The 23874-nt window shown below is 39.9% G+C and overlaps 2 protein-coding genes across 2 annotated transcripts; one reads left to right on the forward strand and one right to left on the reverse strand.

Annotated features, from left to right (window-relative positions):
* The first annotated feature begins 9189 nt into the window (after positions 1-9189).
* LOC143293402 (S-acyl fatty acid synthase thioesterase, medium chain-like) lies at positions 9190-19182 on the forward strand. Its single transcript, XM_076604238.1, has 7 exons — positions 9190-9349; positions 10614-10752; positions 13019-13118; positions 14491-14569; positions 15242-15335; positions 16000-16085; positions 16481-19182. The coding sequence occupies exons 1-7, from the start codon at positions 9205-9207 to the stop codon at positions 16615-16617; spliced, it is 780 nt and encodes a 259-aa protein (XP_076460353.1). The 5' UTR covers positions 9190-9204; the 3' UTR covers positions 16618-19182.
* Positions 19183-20250: 1068 nt separating this feature from the next.
* LOC143293403 (BBSome-interacting protein 1-like) lies at positions 20251-23668 on the reverse strand. The gene is made up of 2 exons (XM_076604239.1): positions 23559-23668; positions 20251-22513 (listed from the first exon to the last, which is right to left on the reverse strand). Exon 2 carries the CDS (start codon positions 22198-22200, stop codon positions 21973-21975), a length of 228 nt encoding a protein of 75 aa, XP_076460354.1. The 5' UTR covers positions 22201-22513; positions 23559-23668; the 3' UTR covers positions 20251-21972.
* Positions 23669-23874: the final 206 nt, after the last annotated feature.

Genomic DNA, 23874 nt, shown 5'->3' on the forward strand with positions numbered 1-23874 from the left:
GACAGAGAGAGAAAGAAAGACGAGAGAGACAGAGACAAGGAGAGGGGGGTGGGGGGGTGGGGGGCACAGTTCTTCATTTTCATCATTTTAAACACATTACACATATTTTTATTCTTGTGTCAAAATGCAGTTGTTGGTTGCATCAGAGACAGAGAGAGAAAGGAAGACGAGAGAGACAGAGACAAGGAGAGGGGGGTGGGGGGGTGGGGGGCACAGTTCTTCATTTTCACCATTTTAAACACATTACACATATTTTTATTCTTGTGTCAAAATGCAGTTGTTGGTTGCATCAGAGACAGAGAGAGAAAGGGAGACGAGAGAGACAGAGACAGAGAGAGAAAGGGAGACGAGCGAAGCAGTAACAGAGACAGGGGGAGAGGGAGGGAGAGGGAGAAGGGGAGACAAGAAGGTGTGCCTACGTGCGTGTGTGTGTGTGTGCGTGTGTGTGTGTGTGTGTGTGTGTGTGTGTGTGTGTGTGTGTGTGTGTGTGTGTGTGTGTGTGCGCGAGAGAGGGAGAGAGAGAGACAAGACAAATTCTTTATTTCGAGGATAATAGATAAGCACTGGTGTGCTTTTTTTACACCCAGTCCCCGCCCTGAATAGGGTCTACACTACACAATATTTAATAAAAATGAAAGCATGGTGTTAGTAGAGATACACAACAGAGGAAAAAAAATATGCATAAATCAAAACAAAACAACAAACACACACACACACACACACACACACACACACACACACACACACACACACACACACACACACACACACACACACACACACACACACGGCATACAGGCACTAGCATGGTGTTAGTAAAAAGCATAGGAAAAAAAAAGAACAAAATCAAAGAAACACACACCGCATTACACATCAGAATGGGGGATAGAGGGTGAGGAAGGTTCTGTCAACCATACACATTTGACAAATAGTATCAATAAAATGAACGAGAATGAGAGAGGGGCACAGAGAGACATACAGACACACGCACCTTATGACACACAGATCAATTAACATGGGTATTCCGCAAGGTTCTATAATTTCCCCACTTCTGTTCAACATAATGTTATATGATTAGCCAAAATATCTGTCTAAATCTATAAATCTCGCTCAATATGCTGATGATATAGCAGTTTGGATGAACGTAACTTTGCGAAAGAAAACGGGCCTGCGTTATATCAATCACATTAACAATTTATATCAATCAGAACTTGATGAATTAAACATTTATATGAAAGATAATGGATTACAGTTTTCAACTGAAAAGACACACATGATACTTTTTAATAATGGTGCTGCCCCCAAAATTACCAACTTTTCATCTTGATGGAAGAGAACTCTTCTACAAATCTCAGGTCAAATTCCTTGGTGTTTATTTTACTCCAAAGCTAAATTGGAAGAAACATCCAGAAAACATGAGATCAAAAGCAATGAAAAGCTTACATTTGCTTAAAATTGTCAGTAAACAGCCTTGGGGTCAAGATTCAAAAACACTTATTCATCTCGCTACTGCACTGGTAAGATCTAGACTGACGTATGGACAGGAGGTATATTTCTCTGCTCCCAATGCTTTCCTTTAAAAAAAAAAGCAAAGCCTAGATAGCAAAGCCATAAAGCTGGCCCTAGGTGTTCCGTTTCATACGAACACATTACAGTCGTATAGAGCTGCAGGAATACTACCTCTTAATGAATTAAGAAAGCTAGCATCGGCAAAATATGTAATTAGAGCAAATGCTACACATAATTCTGTCAAAACTGAGATTAATATACGGTCTGACAAACTTTTTTTTCGAAACGAGCGAAACAGAACAGAAATCTAGAAACTATTTCTACATACGTGTCAGATACTATTAATCAATCAAATGTTGATCCACAAAACGTTGCTCCGATTATGAGCACTTAACCAGTTCCATTATGAGAATTAACGGAGAAGCTTTTGATATTCAATATTGTGACATTAAGAAAGATGAAAATCCCAATATACTAGTTTCTCGAGTCAAATCACACTTGTCCGAAACATACCCCCACCACTTAAAAATATTTACAGACGGTTCTGTTCTAGAAAATCAGTTTGCTGGTTCTGGATATGCAATTCCTGCTTTGAAAATTGAAAAGTCATATCATATTGGAAAGGCCGTCTCAATTTTTACAGCTGAATTATTTGCCGTCCTTATGGCATTAACATATCTAATTGATCTGCCCCTGAACTTGATTAATGTTTTATTTTGTGTCGATTCAAAATCAGTTCTGCAGTCTATCAAATCAGGTTGTACGAACATTAATTATAACATCATTTTTGAAATAAGATTTTTGATTCACTGTATTCAAATGAGAGGAACTAATATTGAAATGTGCTGGATTCCCTTACACTGTGGGCTTTTCTCTAATGAACGTGCAGATCTTGCAAAGCTTGGAGCTAAAAACGCTTTAAATGCAATTGAACTTCCTCATCGTTTATCATCATCTGAAATGTGTAATATTGTTGAAAGAAATATGCAAAATTCCTTTATGTCTTTAGAAGTTAACACTTCTGCCTTATTAAATGCTAAAAGAACTGGCAGGGCTGTTAAGAGCATGGCATTTAGGTTATTACTAAATGCCCCATACACAAAATATTGTGAAAATATTGATTGCATTTGTAAGGGACGTTTTACGGTAGAGTACGTTTTAACCCGCTGTTTAGTAATGAAACCTTTTTTGCCTCCAGAAATTACGGAACACGTGTTACCAGTTTCAACTGTTAACATTTTTTGGAAAGAGTTATATATTTCAAATTGTTCTTTATTAAAGTTAGCTAGCTATGTGTTAAATAGTCCAGTTGGTTGTTTATTGTAGGTCCCCACATGAACCTCTTTTCAAATAATAATCTACAGAAGTAGTGCATACAATGTTTGATTTTTGTTTTTGTTTTTTGTTTTTGGTCCTAATCCCGCTTTCCCCGTCCCACCTCTCACAAACACCCTTCCAATATTATGTTCTTTCTTTCTCCAATCACTGACACTCACCCTCTCCATTTTACATTTAGTACTCTATCTTTTCTCCACATTCTGTTCTCTGTGTGTGTGTGTGTGTGTGTGTGTGTGTGTGTGTGTGTGTGTGTGTGTGTCTGTCTGTCTGTCTGTCTGTCTGTCTCTCTCTTCCTTACGTAGTCCCCTCCCCCTTGACCCCACCCCACCCCACCTCCCCTCCACCTCAACCGCCCCCATTTTCATTCGAATATACAGAAATGTCGATTTCTAATTAATAATAACAATCATCATTATGATAGAAATGATAATAATCCAAATGATAATAATATCGTTTATTTTCAGTCTAATGTCATCATCTTAGATGAACAGACTATAAATAAATAAACGAAGAAAAGGCAGAAATACAGACATACAGAAACAGACACGGAGAGACAAACAGACTGACTGACTGAAACCATTTATTGTAAGATTAACTTTTTGTTGTACTGACATTTCCGCAACCATTTGAATAAATATTAACTGAGCAACATAAAGAAAATCTAATTTGAGAAAGAAAAAAAACACCTACCAATGATATGAATTTAAAAAGAACATATTTAACAAATCAGTTTACCAAATTTCATTAATATCAATATCTCAAAAAATGTTTTAACGCACACACACACTCACATACATGTATCCCCACCCACTCCATACATGCATCCATTGCATGCACACAGACGTCCATTCAAAAAGAAAGAGACAGACACAGGGTGACACAGAGACAGAGAAATACAGATGGTTTATACAAGAGAGATCAGAATAATGACATTCACGGCAGTAAGCGTTCCGTGGGCTGACAAGGAAGACTGGCTGACACAGGCGATCCATCAGAGCTTGGGGACAGGTCAAAAGGAGCTCTCTCTCTCTCTCTCTCTCTCACACACACGCACACACACGCACACACACACACATACACACACGCACACACACACACACGCAAAAACACACACACACGCACGCGCACACACACACGCACACACACACACACACACACACACACACACACACACTCACGCGCACACACACACACACGCACGCGCGCGCGCACACACACACACACACACACGCACACACACGCGCACACACACACACACACACACACACACACACACTGGACCGACAGGCAGGATGGATGGGAAGTGGCAGGCAGGCAGCCATTCGCCGGGCCTGGTTGGCACGTGAGCTTTATTGTTCATTTGACTCTTTGGTTTACCAAGAAAACTGCACCGTATGGGGAAAGTACACTCAAATTGTTTTGGGGAAAAGAAAAAAAAGTCATCGAATTTCAGTTAATTAATACTACTACTACTAATAATAGTATTTATATAGCGCTGGATTTTGTGCAGAGACAAATCAAAGCGTTTTCACACCAGTCATTCACACGCATGCATAACTCTAAAACTGTAGAAACTAAAGACAAGGAAGGGCAGGCAAGGGAGGCTATTTTGGGAAGAGGTGGGTTTTAAGGGCAGACTTGAAAGAGCTGAGTGTAGAGACTTGACGAAGTGAAAGAGGAAGTTCATTCCAATCGCAAGGTCCAGAGACAGAGAAAGAACGGCGGCCAACAGTCGAGTGTTTGAATCTGGGTATGCGTAAACAGAGTGGATCCGAAGCCGATCGTAGTGAGCGAGATGGAGTGCAGAGGTGAAGGCAGCCGCAGAGATAGGAAGGGGCAGTTTTGTGAATACATCTATAACATAGAGTGCTGATCTTGTACTTTATTCGGTGTGAGACAGGGAGCCAGTGGAGATGTTGCAAAAGAGGAGTGATGTGCTCAGATCTTTTCTTTCTGAGGACGAGTCGAGCAGCAGAGTTTTGTATGCGCTGAAGGGACTGAATGGATGAAGCAGGCAGACCAGACAATAGAGAGTTTCAGTAGTCAAGGCGAGAGAGAATGAGAGAAACGACAAGTCTAGATGTTGCGTCAGTGGACAGATATTTCCGGACGGCACTGATGCGCCCTAGTTGACAGTAGCAGCACTGACATGTCTGACTAATACATTTTTGCATGGACAGTGTATTGTCAAGGACAATACCGAGGTTCCTGACTGACGTGGAAAGAGGGATGGATGTACTGCCAAGTTTGATTGTGTCGATTGTGATGGAAGACAGTTTTTGTTTAATTCCTATGATCATTGCTTCAGTTTTGTCCGCGTTCAATTGTAACCTATTTCGAGTCATCCAGTTTTGAATGTCCAGGAAGCAGTTGGATGTCTCTTGCAAGAGCGACAACAATTTTTCAGGGGTATCACTCTTCTTGAGTTGAGTGTCATCAGCATAGGAATGATGACTGATATTATGGCGGTTGATAATTTCAGCGAGAGGAGCAGTGTACAGTGTGAAGAGCACTGGGCCTAAAACAGATCCCTGTGGGACTCCATGTTCGATTTTAACGGGTTCAGATTGGAAATGATCAACAATGACAGACTGGAATCGATCAGTGAGATAAGATTTGAACCAGTTTAGAACAGTGCTGTTGATACCAAATGTAAAATGAAGACGGGAAAGAAGGATGAATTAGGAATAATTAGGAACAAAAACCAACTGGGTTATCAAGATATACATATAAGAGTGTGAGAAAGTTTTCTACCCATGAGGTAAGGTAAAGGTTAAGTGTGATGGAGATGATGAAGATGATGGTGATGATGATGAGGAGGATGAGGATGATGATGACGACGACAGCAATAATCATCATCATCATCGTCAGCATTGTTACCACTTCTTTTCGGTCAAGTTTTTTCGTTTTTGTTTTTTGTTGCTGTTTTTTTTGTTTGTTTGTTTGTTTGTTTCTTTGTTGTTTTTGTTGTTCTTTTGTTTGTTTGTTTTTTGGTGTTTTTTTTTTTCATTGTTTGAAGTGTTTCAGCGTTAACCGAAAAGAGTAGGGGGCGGGGATGGGAGCATTTTACAATACACTTTTCAATAACATAATGGAAGTCATTCCATATTTCTTAGCATCCGTGCAAATAAACAATCAAACAAACACAAACAAATCTTGAGAAAAAAAATAAAATAAAATGGGCAAACATGAAATACGATTTAACAATTGCTAGGAGTTAAACCGGTGCTTCTTATAATGCTAACTGACAGCTACTTTTTTTTTTACGGTCCCTGGTCATCATAAATCTGTTCCTTTCAGTGCAACAGAAGTGAGGTCCGGGGCTGTCTCTTAGAATGCTAAAATGAAGACAGACCGATCCCTCTAACATGGAACAATACAACTTTCACAGAACTCAGACCAGTCCTGAACAATGGGGGTGGTGGCCAAGGGGTCCGCCTAGGAAGCGAGAGAACCTGGCCGTTCAGGATCAAATCCCGCACACGACAGAATGTTCTCCCCTTACAATAGAACTTGAGTGATGGAGGTATGGACGCTAGTCATTCGGATGAGACGATTAAACCGAGGTCCCGTGTGTAGCACGCACTTAGCACACGTAAAAGCCGTCCCCCCTCCCTCCCTCTCCCCACAGCAACATTAGAGTTGTCCCTGACAAAGTTCTACAGAAAGTTCCAGATAGAGAAAGAAGGGGGGGGGGGCGTGGAGGGGGGAGGAGGAGAGAAAACGTTGTCGCTGTACTGGAGCGACGCGTTCTCCTTGGGAAGAGCAGCCATGATTTCATACACAAAAAATATCTTAAAACTAAAATGTTGTAACATTAAAAAGCACATAAAAAGATATTCTAAGACAAAAAATATAATAAAGATTTGACATTAAAGAGCGTCAGTCTAGGGCGTTGGACAATTCTGTGAAGTGAAGTCGCCCAGGTCTGAAATACATACATACATACATATAGAGAGAGAAAAAAAAATGCCCAGTAACACAATCGGCCTCTTTTTCACTGTCGTCTTCTCCTATTTCAGTGAAATTCTCGCAAGTTTGATTGATTGATATGGATAATGATACAGCGCCTATCCTCGGTCGGACACCAAGCTCTAAGTGCTTTACAAACACGGGGTCATTTGCATAACAGGCTGCCTTTTTGAGTAGAGCCGACTGACGGCTGTCACTGGGCGCTCATCATCCGTTTCCTGTGTCATTCAGTCTGATTTCAGGCACGCACATATACACACTCAGACAGACATGTAACATTTTACGTGTATAACCGTTTTGTTTTATTTACCCCGTCATGTAGGCAGGATGACTCCGTTTTCGGGGGTGGGGGTGGGGGGGGGGGTGTTTGCTAGGTATGTTCTTGTTTCCATAACCCACCGAACGCTGACATGGATTACAGGATCTTTAACGTGCGTAATTGATCTTATGTGTGCGTATACACACGAAGGGGGTTTAGGCAATGGCAGATCTGCACACGTGTTGACCTGGGAGATCGGAAAAATCTCCACCCTTTACCCACCAGACGCCGTCACCGAAATTTGAACCCGGTACCCACAGATTGAAAGTCCAACGCTTTAACCATTCGGTTATTGCACCCGAAGATCTAAATGACGTTTACAAAGTCTGTAACTGGTTTAAAGCAGTTGAACAGCTGGCAACAAGAAGAAGAAGATCAACAACAATAACAACAGCAACAACAAGTGTATAGAAAAACCAAAAAAAACACCGATGAATGAACGAACACGCCAGACAATTTCGAGTCACCAGATAAATTCATGGTTCGGATTAATCAGAAAGCAATATTATTATTGGAAGCTTACCCAAACGGTAACGCTTTTTGACATATCTAAAGTTTATCATCTTTAAACATGGTGTTCGTTGGAGATGACTTTTTTTCTGAACCCGGATGGTATATTTCTCTAATATAGACCTAGGATTCTTATGAAGGGCTACGCAAATCTATAAAAGGAATAAAATAAAATAAATGCCTTTTTTTCTTCAGTTTATCTGTACATCTGTTTTGCTATGCTTTTCTTTGTTGTTATTTTTGTTTGTTCGTTTCTTTGTTTTATTTTTGTTTTCGTTTTTAGTCAAGTGAAATGTTTGATTTCGTTCTTTTTTCTTTTTTTCTTTTTATGGCTTCTTTTTTATATATACTTTTTTCCCTTGTAATACTCAACATATACGTAGCCCAACTATTCCAAGACATATTTAAACGAAGGCGCACAATACACACACACACACACACACACACACACACACACACACACACAAGTACAAGTGGTTGCACACGACGAAAACAATGAACAGCAGCAAACAACAAGAGCAAACAACTAGTGTCGATGGTTTACAGTTTGAGGCCTGTTCCACGCTCAGCAGTTGGTGCAAGATGAACACAGCTCCTGTGTTGGCGGTTTTCAGCCGAGATGATCCATCATTTTTGCCACACAAGAACGTGACAAAACTCGCATGGTGGTGGCGTGTCTGTCTGAACACTGAAGGGTAACATTTACCTGTCTCCACTGTCTCTTTCTCCCTGGAACGGTGGTTTCTGAAGGTTGGTGAATGCGTGTTGATTAAGTTTCTAGACTATTTGTTCGTTTTAGACTTATAGGAATCGTGAGATTTTGCAGTTTGCTTGTGTTGAAATGTATACCAAGAGTTGTTGCTTTTTTTTTTTTTTTTTTTACTTTGTGGGATTTTTTCAAAGCTTATTTTGAGATTTTATAGGTTTGCATATTTTATGTGCATTATCTACCTACATCGACACGTAAGCTAGTGCTTCCCCATATCGTCTACGCCGATATCTATCTATCTATCTGTCTATCTGTCTGTCTACCTGTATCTATATATATTTGTATGTGTATATGCGTATTCGTGTATGTGTGCATACGCGCGCGCGCGTGTATGTGTGTGTATGTGTGTATGTGTGTGTGTGTGTGTGTGTGTGTGTGTGTGTGTGTGTGTGCGTGTGTGTGTGTGTGTGTGTGTGTATCTGTCTGTCTGTCTGTCTGCCTGCCTGCTTGTCTGTTTCTCTGTTGGTGTACGCGTTCTTTTTTTTCTCTTTTTTTTGTGTGTGTATGTGTGTGTGTGTGTCTGTCTGTGTGTCTGTGTGTCTGTCTGTTTGTCTGTCTGTGCCTGCCTGTCTGCCTGTTTGTTTCTGTGTCAGTGTGTGTATGTTTATCCATTTTGTTTTGTTTTGATTTTTAGGTGTGTGTTTTTTTTTGTTGTTTTGGGTTGTTGTTGTTTTTCCCAACGCTCAGAATAGGCGCTCATGATAATGATAAATTCACATCATCAATATTGATTATTCATTATTATGATAATAAATTATCATAGAACAGAAGCATCATCATCATCATCATGAGCTCCTCCTCCACCTGTCCCCTGATGAACTGCCGGTGTCCCCGCCCTGAGGCCTCCCACCGCCTCTTCTGCTTCCCCTGGGCCGGGGGAGGGTCCATCTTCTACGCCAACTGGGCCAACTACCTGCCCCCGAACATCGAGGGTACGTATGTAGCACCGCGCCCTAACTGACCTACTTACTTACATTCACGCAGCGTTACAGGTGCTCCATGCATAGAAAATGGTTGCTGTGGTTGGTTTTTGTTTGTTTGTTTTTTTGTTTTGCTTTTTTTTAGCTTGTTTATTTGTTTGTTAGTTTTTTGTTTGTTTGAATCTCTGTTGTTATTGTGTTGTTGTTTGTTTGTTTGTTTGTTTGTTGTTCTGTTGTTTTGTTTTGTTTTGTGTGTGTGTGTGTTTTTGTGTGTGTTTTTTGTGTTTTTTTCTTTTTTTTTAGATCGATTGAAGGTTACAAAATTAAACAAGATAAAAGTTCCTGAGATTAAAAAGAAAAAAAAAAAGCTTCTACTCAAAACACACACACATGCAAGCACGCACACGCACACGCACACACACAAGTGCGCGCGTGCACACACACACACACACACACACACACACACACACACACACACACACACACACACACAAAATGTGACCGATTATTTGCATAACGCATTTCTGTCTTCAAAAATCAGTCATCACTCATTTACCAAAACAAAATTTTGACAAAGTAACAGACGACTGTTTTACAGACATGATGATTTTATATGTTAGATTTTTTAAAGTTTTTAGAAAAGAGAAATATATCACTCAGGATGTCAATCACGTATAGAACAGTCGTCTATTTTACAGGCATTATGATTTTGTATCTTAGATTTTTTTAAAGGTTTTAGCAAAGAGATAATCACCATATCAGTCAGTTCTGTTTACAGGCATTTTGATTTTATATGTTATATTTTCTTAAAGGTTTTTAGAAAAGACAAGTATATCAGTCAAGACATCAGCCACTTATAGTAACAAACGTCTTTTTTGCAGACATTAGGATTTTACATGCTACATTTTTCTTAAATGTTTAACCCTTTCACCGCCAGTCAATTTAGAGTACAAAATTCCCTTGTGCTATAAACACAGAAAAGACTGGCTAAGAACAGCTGGGGATTCCCCCTGCGATGTATAGAAAATATGGCCTAATCCTATCACCGAGCATTAAGAGCAGTAGATTCATGGATAACAGACCAATGAATGGTCACCTTTTAGTGACATGGGTCCTCTACCACGCCTGTGCATAAAAATTATATGCGAGCTTGGCGGTGAAAGGGTTAAGAAAAAAGAAGTATATCAGTCAGCATACCACTCACTTATACTGATAGCATTTCATGATAAAGTATCACCCAGAGTAGCTATATCATTCTGATATTATTTCTGGGCAGTGTACGGCATCACCCTGAGAGGCAGGGAAACTAGGATGGCCGAGAAACCCTGTGCTTCCTCGCAGGAGACAGTGGCGGAGATCGCCTCCACCATTGCCAGTGAACTTGGGGACAAGCCCATCATCTTCTTCGGTCACAGGTAAGGAGTAGTGGAGTTGTTTAATCCTTTCACCGCCAAGCTCGCATTTATGCACAGGCGTGGTAGAGGACCCATGTCATTGAGAGGTGGCCATTTATTGGTCTGTTATCCATGAACCTACTGCTCTTAATGTTCGGTGGTAGGATAGGCCATATTTTCTATACATCGCAGGGGGAATCCCCAACTATTATTAGCCACTGTCTTTTCTGTGTTTATACCAAAGGGAATTTAGTACTCCAGATTGACTGGCGATGAAAGGGTTAACGACCTGAGGACAAGTTGTTCAGCGCTTGGGTCTTGGTGAGGTCAGTGGAGGTCGTGTTGCCCTAAGGTCAGGCTATCCAATTCAAGGTTTGGGGTCTTTGTTCGGTGAAGGTCGTGTTGCCCCAAGGTCAGGCTGTTCAGGGTTTTGGGTCTTTGTTCGGTGAAGGTCGTGTTGCCCCAAGGTCAGGCTATTCAGTCAAGGTTTTGTGTCTTTGTTCGGTGAAGGTCGTGTTGCCCTAAAGTTTGACTGTTCAGGGTTTTGGGTCTTTATTTGGTGAAGGTCGTGTTGCACTAAAGTTTGACTGTTCAGGGTTTTGGGTCTTTATTTGGTGAAGGTCGTGTTGCACTAAAGTTTGACTGCTCAGGGTTTTGGGTCTTTGTTCGGTGAAGGTCGTGTTGCCCTAAAGTTTGACTGTTCAGGGTTTTGGGTCTTTGTTCGGTGAAGGTCGTGTTCCCCAAGGTCAGGCTATTCAAGGTTTTGGGTCTTTGTTCGGTGAAGGTCGTGTTGCCCCAAGGTCAGGCTGTTCAGGGTTTTGGGTCTTGGTTAGGTGAAGGTCGTGTTGCCCCCAAGGTCAGGCTGTTCAGGGTTTTGGGTCTTCGTTAGGTGAAGGTCGCGTTGCCCTAAAGTTGGACTGTTCAGGGTTTTGGGTCTTTGTTCGGTAAAGGTCGTGTTGCCCTAAAGTTTGACTTTTCAGGGTTTTGGGTCTTTGTTCGGTGAAGGTCGTGTTGCGCCAAGGTCAGGCTATTCATGGTTTTGTGTCTTTGTTCTGTAAAGGTCGCGTTGCCCTAAAATCAGACTGTTCAGGGTTTTGGGTCTTGGTTAGGTGAAGGTCGCGTTGCCCCAAGGTCAGGATGTTCAGGGTTTGGGGTCTTGGTTAGGTGAAGGTCGCGTTGCCCCAAGGTCAGGATGTTCAGGGTTTTGGGTAGGTGAAGGTCGCGTTGCCCCAAGGTCAGGATCTTCAGGGTTTTGGGACTTCGTTAGGTGAAGGTCACGTTGTCCCAAGGTCATGCTGTTCAGGGTTTGGGGTCTTGGTTAGGTGAAGGTCACGTTGTCCCAAGGTCAGGATGTTCAGGGTTTGGGGTCTTGGTTAGGTGAAGGTCGCGTTGCCACAAGGGCAGGATGTTCAGGGTTTGGGGTCTTGGTTAGGTGAAGGTCGCGTTGCCCCAAGGTCAGGATGTTCAGGGTTTGGGGTCTTGGTTAGGTGAAGGTCGCGTTGCCCCAAGGTCATGCAGTTCAGGGTCCTGGGTCGTTGTTCGGTGAAGATCGCTTTGCAAGATTTGCTTTGCGCAAATTTCTTAAAAACGGAACAGTCAGATTACAGATTGCAGATTACAGAATACTTTATTATTTCAACGAGATAAATTCATTCTTTGTGGGCTTTTCCAAATACAATAGACTGAGCAACACGCTAGACGCCACGTTCCTGGCATCAGAGATCTTTTTCCACCCCTCTTGCCGCGGCCAATCAGAGGCAGCCTGTGTTTGTGTGTGTGTGTGTGTGTGTGTGTGTGTGTGTGTGTGCGCGCGCGCGCGCGCGTGTGTGTGTGTGTGTGTCTGTGTGCTTGCGTGCATGTATGCGTGCGCGAGTGTGTAAGTGTACACATGTGTCAGGAGAGCTTTTTTCTTTATATATATATATATGTATATGTTTCAGTCCGAGTGAAATTATATGTCCGCACAAATACAAAACTGATTAAATCACACAAATATTAAAATTTGTACGTTAGGAAGTAAAAACGCAATATTTCTCTAACTATTATCAAATCTGCGTGAAGATATTGGCAGAACGATGGATACTCTTAAACATAAATATTGAATCCGAAGGACATTTTAACTGAGCTAACGTGTACTGTAGTGTGTATGGTGCCTATTTCTGCATAAGTTTGATACGTTCCGTAACTGTTGTTTATGCTTCTGTAAACATACTTGTCTACTTCATTATGCCTGTGTGAGATCATTTATGAATATCAAGCGTATCTTTGTCTACAATACCCAACACAGTATGGGATGTCTCTTGGCTTACGAAACGGCGGTGTTGCTGAAAAAGGTGTACGGGAGACAACCTGAGCACATGTATCTCTCTGGGGTGTCTGCGCCGCATGTGAGTGCTCTTTCCTTGCATTACGTTTCTCACAACAGACATTATTTGAAATTTTGTGATTTCTGCTTCACGAACAAGTGAGCATTTGAATTGTTGAATTATTTCCTTCTGCGATGATTTGATTTATTTTTTGTCGTGGCAATGATTATCGTCTCACTTCCATGATCATCGTCATGAACATCATCATCACCATCATGATCATCAGCACTATGATCAGCATCATCATCATCATCATCACAGTGAAAATCATCATCATCAGTCTTATCTACTATCATCTTTTTCTGGGGTATTTAAACCTGATATCTGTCTGTCTGTCGGTCTGTCTCTCTCTCTCTTGGTCTGTCACACGTAGCTGCCTGTCAGTGAGCCAGCCTGTGTCTACTCTATCTATCAGTCTATCTATCTTCACACACACACACACACACAAATATATATTATATATTATATATATATATATTTGAGTGTGTGTGTGTGTGTGTGTGTGTGTAGCCGTGTACTGAACCGAGTGGTTCTATTAGGGTACGGTACAAAAGAACTAACTAATGATTGACTGTATTAACGGATAGACAAGAATTCCCGCGCACAGGCCAGGAACATATAGAGGCCAGTCACAAATAATCACCATGTCGTCAGATGCTTGGCGCAGTCTTCCATTTGATTCTTCTTAACGTCACAGTCAGTGACGTTTCTGGACACTGACAGTTTGTTCGAGAATATTCTAGTGAGTGCATATGACGCGTTCTTTCTCATTTGCTGTCACTGATGAAGGTTACAGTGTTTCACTGATTCTCAGTACTCTTAAGATGTGTGTAGTAGTCTGTTATGGTGATTATAAGATAGTAGACTACCACTTGGTAATGCATATGTTGTGCTAATGACATTTGTTTGTGTCATTCCAGGCCCTGTCTTCTCTTTTTATGTCTTCTTCTCTTAGTTCTTCTCTCATTGTCTTCCTCTTAGCTCTTTTCTTATGTTATCATAACTATTGTAAATAAAACAATAGAAAAACCCATTTGTGACTGGCCTCTATATGTTCCTGGCCTGTGCGCGGGAATTCTTGTCTATCCGTTAATACAGTCAATCATTAGTTAGTTCTTTTGTACCGAACCCTAATAGAACCACTCAGTTCACTACACGGCTACACACACACACACACACACACACACACACACACACACATATATATATATATATATATATATATATATATATCGTGTGTGTGTGCGCCCGCATGTGTGTGTGTGTCTGTGCGTATACGTGTGTCTGTTGGTGTGCATGTGCGTGTGACAATTTATTTATTTGTTTATTTATCTATTCATTTATTCATGTATTGATCTGTTTGTTAAATTACTTCGTATTTTGATCTCAACAGACGAAAAGCAGACGGGAGAATATGCGAGATTTGTCAGATGTGAAAGACGAAGAATTCCACGAGCACCTGAAGCAGTTGGGTATGCATGCGAGACAACAGTGCAATGTGGTTATGTGTGATCGAACAGTAGGCATGTGTGTGTGTGTGTGTGCGCGCGCGCGAGAGAGAGAGAGAGAGAGAGAGAGAGAGAGAGAGAGAGAGAGAGAAATTCTTTATTTCGAGGATAATAGATAAGCACAGGTGTGCTTTTTTTACATCCAGTCCCCGCCCTGAATAGGGTCTACACTACACAATATTTAATAAAATGAAAGCATGGTGTTAGTAGAGATACACAACAGAGGAAAAAAAATATGCATAAATCAAAACAAAACAACAATCACACACACACACACACACACACACACACACACACACACACACACACACACACACACACACGAACACACACACACGAACACACACACACACACACGAACACACACACACACACACACACACACACACACACACACACACACACACATGGCATACAGGCACTAGCATGGTGTTAGTAAAATGCACAGGAAAAAAAATGAACAAAATCAAAGAAACAAACACACACAACACACACCGCATTACACATCAGAATGGGGAGAGAGAGAGAGAGAGTGCGTGTGTGCGTGCGTGTGTCAGTGTGGTGTGTTTGTTGTTTGTGTGTGAACGCGCGCGCGCATCATCACTGCATGTTATGCTGTTCTAACTGCACATGCAGGGGGCACGCCACAGGAGCTGCTGGACAATCAAGAACTGCTGAAGATCTATCTCCCTGCACTGAAAGCGGACTATACCATGGTGTACCAAATCGCGTGAGTTTCAGATAGACAGAGAGATAGATAGATCATTTTGTTTTCATTATACTGATATTATTTATCTATTTAGATTTTTGTGTGCTTTTGTTGTTGTTTTGTTGTTATTGTTGTTGTTTGTTTGTTTGTTTTTGTTTTGTTTAAGTATTGAATACCTTCTAACGGCTCTTGGTAAATTCGTAAAAGTCCATGGTGCTTATGTAAGGGTTTCGTCATGCGAAGATTGGGTATTTTCTTGTCAGTTTTACTTTTCTTTTTCTTTTATGTACGTGTGGGTCACAGTGGGGCAGTGGGAGAGTTTATCACACACACACACACACACACACACACACACACACACACACACACACACACACACACAGAGAGAGAGAGAGAGAGAGAGAACCCAACAGCAGTTTAAGACATTCCTTCATACTTCAGGTCAATTTATTAGGTGAAATGGGGGAAAAAATGATAAAATAATAACACAACTGCTCATACTTTATCACGTTTATGATCTATTATTTATATATTTTACATGTAAATAAGACTCATTTCTTAATACTCCCTGCACCATCATCACCATCACCATCATAATCATCATAACTGTTACTCCTCACGATCATAAACTGATTATCTGCTGCAGTTTAAAGCTGTAGCCTGGACCTATATGTGATTGTTACAGCTATGAGCGCCCCACAGGTCCTGCTGCTTTGACGTGTAACTTCACTTTCTTCGATGGTATTCAGGATGAAGACCACAACTATGACGGTAAGCTCATCACACACATTCAAAAAGAACTAATCCGGCTTTTCCTGTTGTAAAACCGAATTTTATTAACGTTCATGGACATATCATGTACTATTTCCCGAGAAAATGAATTGGGGTTGTTGTTTTTTTCATGGACACACACAACTTGCATACGAACACTCGCAGGCAGACACACACACGCGAGAGAGAGAGAGAGCGAGAGAGAGAGAGAGAGAGAGAGGTGCACATAGCACACTCAGTTCTGGGTAAGAGCCAGGCCGAAAACAATTCCAAGTGTGATGGCCCAGGATCGAACCCGCGTCCTCAGCTCTCAGTCGTTCGTCCGTAACGCTAACCACTTCGCCACGGCGACTGGTTACTGCCTTAATTATTTGTTTGTTTGTGTCCGTCTGCAGACTGGAAAGAGTTGACACAAGGATCGTTCTCACTGTACAAGATGCCTGGTGGCCACTTCTACCTTAAGGAACCGTACAACTACCTCAGGATCCTGGAGTTCATTCGGAGAGACTTCCCTCAGGCATTTGGCTGTTAGAGACAAAGACAAGACAAGTCGAGACAAAATTATATATTTTCGAGGATTATAGATACCAGGCACCGAAGTATTTCTTTTTTTCTTTCCTAGCCTATCCTAAGTTGCATGAATATTGCTGTACTTGTGGCTAATTTTCTTTGAAGTTCCCAGTTGGTGTTATTTTTGGTCCTTTAGGGTCGATAGTGGAGTGATGGCCTAGAGGTAACGCGTCCGCCTAGGAAGCGAGAGAATCTGTGCGCGCTGGTTCGAATCACGGCACAGCCCCCGAAATTTTCTCCCCCTCCACTAGACCTTGAGTGGTGGTTTGGACGCTAGTCATTCGGATGAGACGATAAACCGAGGTCCCGTGTGCAGCATGCACTCAGCGCACGTAAAAGAACAAAACAAATAAAACTGCACACAGGAAAAAATACAACCAAAAAATGGGTGGCGCTGTAGTATGGCGACGCACTCTCCCTGGGGAGAGCAGCCCGAATTTCACACAGAGAAATCTGTTGTGATAAAAAGAAATACAAATATTGACAAAACCCCGTGTAGTCGGCTGAACTGTAACTAAAGTGCAAGCAATAAACAGATCCAGGCACTTACCTATACAGTGTCTGCACTGCATGGCACTGAATGATAAGGGCATAAGCATAAGCATGTTCATATGTATATGTATCTATCTCTGTACAGATAGATGGATAGATAGATACACAGAAACATAGACAGCTTGACAGAAGACATTCATTTAAAAGGGAGGATCGACTCATTACAACTCCATGCAGTGGATATACAATATGCCTATATGTCACATTTTTTCTTGTTTTTTTTAGAGTCGTTGTAGTGGTTGTTGCTTTTCAATTTGTTATTATATGGCGCTTCTCCAATAAATAATGATCTGAAGTGTCTCAAAAAGCTTATATTTAATCACCCAATGCTTTAAAAAGACAAGTGGCCTTTTTGTATTTTATCCAAAACATTCAACAGAAAAGTGGTCTCCGCTTTTTTTTCCTTTTTTTTTGTTTTTTGTTTTTTTGTTTGTTTGTTTGTTTTTTTGTTGTTTTTTTTTGTTTTGTTTTTTGTAACCTACTCAATATCGTACAGTAGTCGATTTTGGTACGTTAGCTAGGTTTTTGGCAGAAAGACAAAATTGGAATGGCTCACAAATGGCGGAACACAAAGTAAACAAGAGAGGCAAGGCCTTCAAGACTCACTTGTGACTGAGAGTAAAACACACAAGCTTTTTATGTATTGAATATAATTTCAAAATGTATTGTTTAAGATGAGAAAGATCAGTTTAAAGCAAATTAAGTCCCCTAGCATTAATTAGAGTAATTTCCCTTCTTTACTATCTGCACCAAAACGTTTGCAAAATAAACAAACTTCCATGCTTAGCAAAAGAAGTTCCTGTTTGAACAAAAAATGATGATTATGACTGCTCTTGTTGTTGGGTCGAATATCAGATCAAAGTGCCAAGTTTAGAGAATACAAAAAATATAAATATAACAGTAAATGCAGTTTGCATATAATTAGGCTTCATTATTTATTTTTTTGTGCCCATCCCATAGGTGCAATATTGTTTTAAAAAAGATGAGTGGAAAGAACTGAATTTTTCCTATTTTTATGCCTAATTTGGTGTCAACTGACAAAGTATTTCCAGAGAAAATGTCAATGTTAAAGTTTACCACGGACACACAGACACACACACACAGACAACCGAACACCGGGTTAAAACATACTCACTTTGTTTACACAAGTGAGTCAAAAATGTTCAAGCAGATATTAAATCAGGTATACTATGTTTATTTTTAGGTGTGTTGATAAAAGATTAACATACTTAATTGCAGAATTAAAGCATCAAAAGGATTAAATGCTTTGGGGGGAAAAAAACCGTTCAGAACATAATACTTTTCTTGTTTGATTAAAATTAATTGAAACTAGATCTGGCGCGAATAGATGGGGACATTTCGTTTCTGTTTCGTCACGTTTTTTTGTTTTTTTTTCATTTTGTTAACTGGCATTAGTGCTGTGAAAAAAACTAAGGATGCACAGCTTGTTGGAGGTGTTTTGGCTGCAGCTAGAGCCATTTGTTGATATTCTAGGGTCCGGTATTATTGTGGGCTGTTTAGGTACGTGTTTCAATGAGTAAAAGTGGTTGAAACAAACTTGCTCAAAATTCAGTACTATTGAACTTGAAGGCAGGTAATAGGTTTCTGTTAGTAATAATTATATTGTTCTCATCATGGTCAGTAATGACTGGTATTGCGTGATATTTAATGTTTTTGTCATGGATGATTGAATGGTTAATTGACTTGTGTGGTTGAAGAATTCTGTTGTACTACAGAATTGCATCACAAGGGTTTTGTGTGGTTGGATGCAAAATTATTGTCTGGTAGGTGCAGCATTTCATAAATTAGGAGAGATGGTGTTATTGTTGTTAGTAGAGGTGAAGCTTAGTTGTAATCTGTTTGAAAATGGCTGGGCTGTCTCTGTCACTATGTGAATTAGGTGTCTCCGAATTCTGAGTCATGGTACAATGGTTTGATGGGATAAACTTTAATTGTTTATTAATTCTGTATTAAAAAAAAAAAAAAGTACAAAAGAACTCTTTTCCCATTCCATTAAAAGTGTACATTGATGTCTATGGTGTACCCATTCCATGGGACATAAGTTGCACTCTAGAAGAAGAAAAGAATCATAATTAGTCCTTGTAGATGTATGAGGGCAAGCTTTAAAATTATCTCTCATAGTCACTGTAATCGTGACTGTTAAAAGCTGCACAATATGCCTGCAAAGTATGTGATTGTAATAGTGTGTTTGTTGTTTAAACTGAATGTTATGATTAGATGTGTATGTTGTGAGTACTGATTCAGGGTAATTCTGTTTTTGTTCGCAATGTTGAGGTTGTGAAATTGTAATTTTAAAGAGAGATTGTCTTATGTACTGTATGTCTAATTGTTAGGTAAAATTAAAACTTTGTTTTGAATGTAATAATATTTTATTGTGATGGTGTAGGTTAAGTACAACATTGTTCTCTGTCTGTGCTGGTTACAGTGTCTGTGCTCTCACGTTCACAACTGTCTCCATCGTCATCACTTCATGTCCTTTGGTTGTTGTTTTTTTTGACCTCTGTTCAATTCATCAAATGTCACCAAGAACTTTTGTATTAAGAGTAAGAATAACATCTACCTGTAATCTTTTATTTACTTTGTGTCAAAAGAAAGAAGAATAACTGAAATAAAATTGCAAAATTTTAAATCTCTTTTTTTTTTCTTTTTTTTTTTTTGTCTGACTAATTGAGCGAGATATCATTATCTTTGATCAATCTGAACTCGGGGAAAACTCTCTTCACACATGATTTTGGGTGGTGGGGGTTACATTTTCTAAAAAGCTCACACACTACACAAAACTACTTAACCAGTCTTGGCGGTCTTGAGTTCATATCTTATCAGACTCGGATGCACAACACTTTTTCAACCCATAGACATTTAAGTGATCATTGTCGTCACACACACACACACATACACACATACCTGCAGGCATACACACATGCACGCATACACACACACATGCACGCACACACACCACGCACACAAATATACTAACACATAATTCATCAAACACACAACAAATACCCTGAACACACATACACTTGTATACACACATAATTCATATGCATGCACATACTCTTTCTCCCCCTCTCAATGAAAAACAGACATGAGAAAATTCATGAAATATTTCTTATTCATGACATGTGATCAGTGCATAGATCAGTGAATATTTGAATGTATACTGACATGCACCCATCATCATCATGCCAACTACAGTTACATAAAAATATGTGTTGAAACTATACATGTTTTGTATGCATGTTTCATTTGTGTGTGACACGTGGTACCATATATGCATGTCCAAATAGTGGATTGCATGTTGTGGTTGTATGAGGTTAGCATGCATGTTTCGATGCAAGCATTTGATTTTGAAACTAAATGCTTGAATCAGTGTGTGAGAGTGTATATTGTGTATGTGTATTAGTGTGCAGTGATACAGAAAATATTACCAGAACGTATCTATCACCACTTGTAGCCTTTCTTTCATATTATGTTTTTATATTTAATTATCTTAAACACTTGCCCCTTCTCTTTTAAAAAAAACAAAATTCAAATGATCTAGAATGTTTCAAGATATGACAACACCATCACCCATTTTTCTTCCTTTTAGTTTCTTTTACCAGTTTTATGTTCCATTTCTCCTCTTTTTTCTTTTTTTTTTCCCCAATGAACTCCATCATAAGTTCATTCCAGTATTCAGCTTCTAGATATCTTTGTTTTTTAAGGAGAAATCAGAGGATGCGTAACAGTTCTGCAAATGAGCAGGAAAGTTTCAGCATCCATGGAAGGCTTTCTCTTTTTCTTTCTTTTTTCCTTTCTTTCTTTCTTCCCCCACCCCCACCCCCCACCCCCCTTGCATCATAATTTTTCTCCTTTCTGTTCTCTTTTCTTCCTTTTTTTTTTTTTTTCATATTCTTCCTGGAATGCAGAATACATCCTGACAAACAGTTAGGCAACACAAAAAACTAAGAAAAAAAAGAAAAAAAAGAAAGAAAAAAAAAAGAAAACAGTTGTATCTGCAAGATCTTCCAAAAAATGAAGAATATATCACAACTTTCAATTTCATCAAAAACAAAACCTCAACCAACATGTTGGAATGGAAACTTTAAAAGCTTCAGTTCAAACAGTCAATCAAGATCTACATACACCCACAGTAATGCATGAATGCACAAAAATGAGAGCTCTCGCGCGCACACGCACACACACAGAAAAAGAGAAAATTTACAAACACGCACACACACACACACACACATTCAAACTGTTGTGAGGTACAGGTACCAAAACTCATTCTGAAGCCCCATAATTAAAAAAAAAAAAAATCATTAACTCAGTTCAACAACCTTTTTGTGTATAGATCTTTCTTTTCCATGGATCTTCATAAATTTTAACAAAACTATATAGTTTTCACTTTGATTTATAATTATGAAAATCAAAAAGCCTGCCAACTGATACATGCATGTCTGTGTACTATGTTCTAATGCTTGCACATGCAAAAACATATACATGCACACGCTCACACACACATACACAAAATGATTTCACCAACTTGAATCAAATCTTTTTGTACTTTTCAAGTGAGACTGAAAAAAGTACATTCTCGGGCAAAACACAAGCATACTTCACTACCATACACTCTCTCATAGTCATACGGGCAAAGAATAGATCTGCACAACAAATACAGGCACATAGGTGCACACAGACATACAGAGAGATGCACACACAAACACACACGCACCACCTCCACAATAATGGCGCGGAAATATCAGTATCCTTTAAACATCTCCGCATCCTGCCCAAGTTCTTTCAGCTCCTGAGCCTTCACCTCCTCCATGGCTTCCTTCTGCATCTTCTCCATTTTCTCCAGGGTGACAGATTTCAGAGGGAGCAGTTTGGGCTTGCACAGCACCACTGTAGGCATGTCTTCCTGATACACCAACCCCTGTTTCGGCAACACCTCTTGAAGCTGAATTTTCCCCTCTGAGCTAGACATGGCTGAAGAGATTTCGAACCGATTACTCTCCCCTGCGTACAGAGAATTCCTCTATGACGCTTGGAAAATGAACAGCTATTCTCCCTTCCTCTTTTTTTTTTCTTCTTCTTCAAGGCACTAGATTTCACTTACAGATAAAGTATCTAGAATTTGAATTGTTTGGAAAATAATAAACTATTCGGCTGCACTCCTTGCCAAAGGAATTCAGCAGTCAAAGGTTCACAAACAAGAACTGTGTAATTGTAGTAGGGTCAAGGTTCTACAGCAGCCCTAGGTGTAGTTATACAAATCCTGGATCACCAGTTCCAACAACCTGAAACATCACAGACAGAGTGTTAATCATAAATGTAAACATTGCGAATATGACTAGTTTTTGTGCATTGAACAGTTTCTGAGGCTTGTCACAAAAATGAAACAAAAAGTGATTTTCACAAAGAAAAGTAGGACACCTATCCCTTCCTCTTCCTTACAAAATCCTTAAAATCCAACTCCTTAACTTTTTTGGAGAGAGGGGAAGAGGTGTGTGTGTGGGAGAGAGAGGGGGGGGGGGGGGGGGCTCAAGGCATACATGATATCCATTAAACTGATCAATTGCAAGCCCATGTGAACAGATACATGTGTGTGTGTGTGTATGTGGTGTAGTATGCATTCATCTTCATCATGATCATGTTTGAATGTAAGTCACGGTGCGTGCATGGCTACAATGGTTTGTGAGAGTCAGTGTCATGGTCAGGTTTTGTACCATGCATGTATGTTTTCACTCATAAGAGAGAGGGACACACACACACACACACACACACACACACAGAGGAGAAGCTTTGACACTTTAATGTCATTGGCCATGAGGTCTTCATGACATGGGTGAGTGCATCAAAATACTTTCATTGCATAACAAAACATTAGTAAATGAATGAAAATGGTGAAAGCAAATACCAAAAGAAAACAAAGTTCTTTCCTTGAGAAAAATGGTAGCAACAAACAGGCCACCCAACACATAATAACTTGGTTCATTAATCCATCAATACAACAGATTCCAACAATGGCTACAGAAGAAAATATCAAAGGGATCTAGCAATGCAGATTAAAAATATCTGAAATTATAAACAACAGAAAAGATAAGTATTTGTTGAAGATCAGAAAACATGTGAGCATTGAGGAAAAGAAAAGAAATTGAATTGAATGAAATTGGAATAAAAACGTTAAAAAAACCAACAAACTATGACTGACTCAATGACTGAATGTGAGAGAATCAGTACGAATTCATCGATAAAGTATTGAAATTTATATGGTTTCATTCATCTCTGATGAAAATATAACAGTCGGTTATTCAACAACGATTGAAATTATTTCTGAGTTACCTGACTGTAGCCGCAGAAAACAATGTAGTTTGGAATAAACTGCACCACCGCCTCAGTTCGTTGAAAGTATGCCAGAGAGAGAGGGGATGCCACTCACCAAACTACCTTGTGAACTTCCGTTGACCGTTCAAAAAATAAATAAACCAAATTTCTACGATAGCTATCAGTTAATGTCAATAAAACAAAAGCATGCACATTTAGATTTTGTTTCTATAATCTGCAAGATACAATCGCTGATCATTTTCAACGTAATACCAAAATATACTAGACCATTTTCCTTGCCAGAGCAGACGATAGTATCATGACCCGGATGTGA

Source organism: Babylonia areolata, chromosome 19 (genome assembly GCF_041734735.1).
Source record: "Babylonia areolata isolate BAREFJ2019XMU chromosome 19, ASM4173473v1, whole genome shotgun sequence".
In the NCBI taxonomy this organism is placed as follows: domain Eukaryota; kingdom Metazoa; phylum Mollusca; class Gastropoda; order Neogastropoda; family Buccinidae; genus Babylonia; species Babylonia areolata.

Bases quoted from the DNA above. Each gene is read 5' to 3' on its own strand.
- LOC143293402 (XM_076604238.1), top strand. From the start codon at position 9,205: ATGAGCTCCTCCTCCACCTGTCCCCTGATGAACTGCCGGTGTCCCCGC. The intron at 10,753-13,018 runs GTAAGGAGTAGT...TACCCAACACAG, and splicing joins ATCATCTTCTTCGGTCACAG to TATGGGATGTCTCTTGGCTT. The intron at 13,119-14,490 runs GTGAGTGCTCTT...TGATCTCAACAG, and splicing joins CTGGGGTGTCTGCGCCGCAT to ACGAAAAGCAGACGGGAGAA.
- LOC143293403 (XM_076604239.1), bottom strand. From the start codon at position 22,200: ATGTCTAGCTCAGAGGGGAAAATTCAGCTTCAAGAGGTGTTGCCGAAA.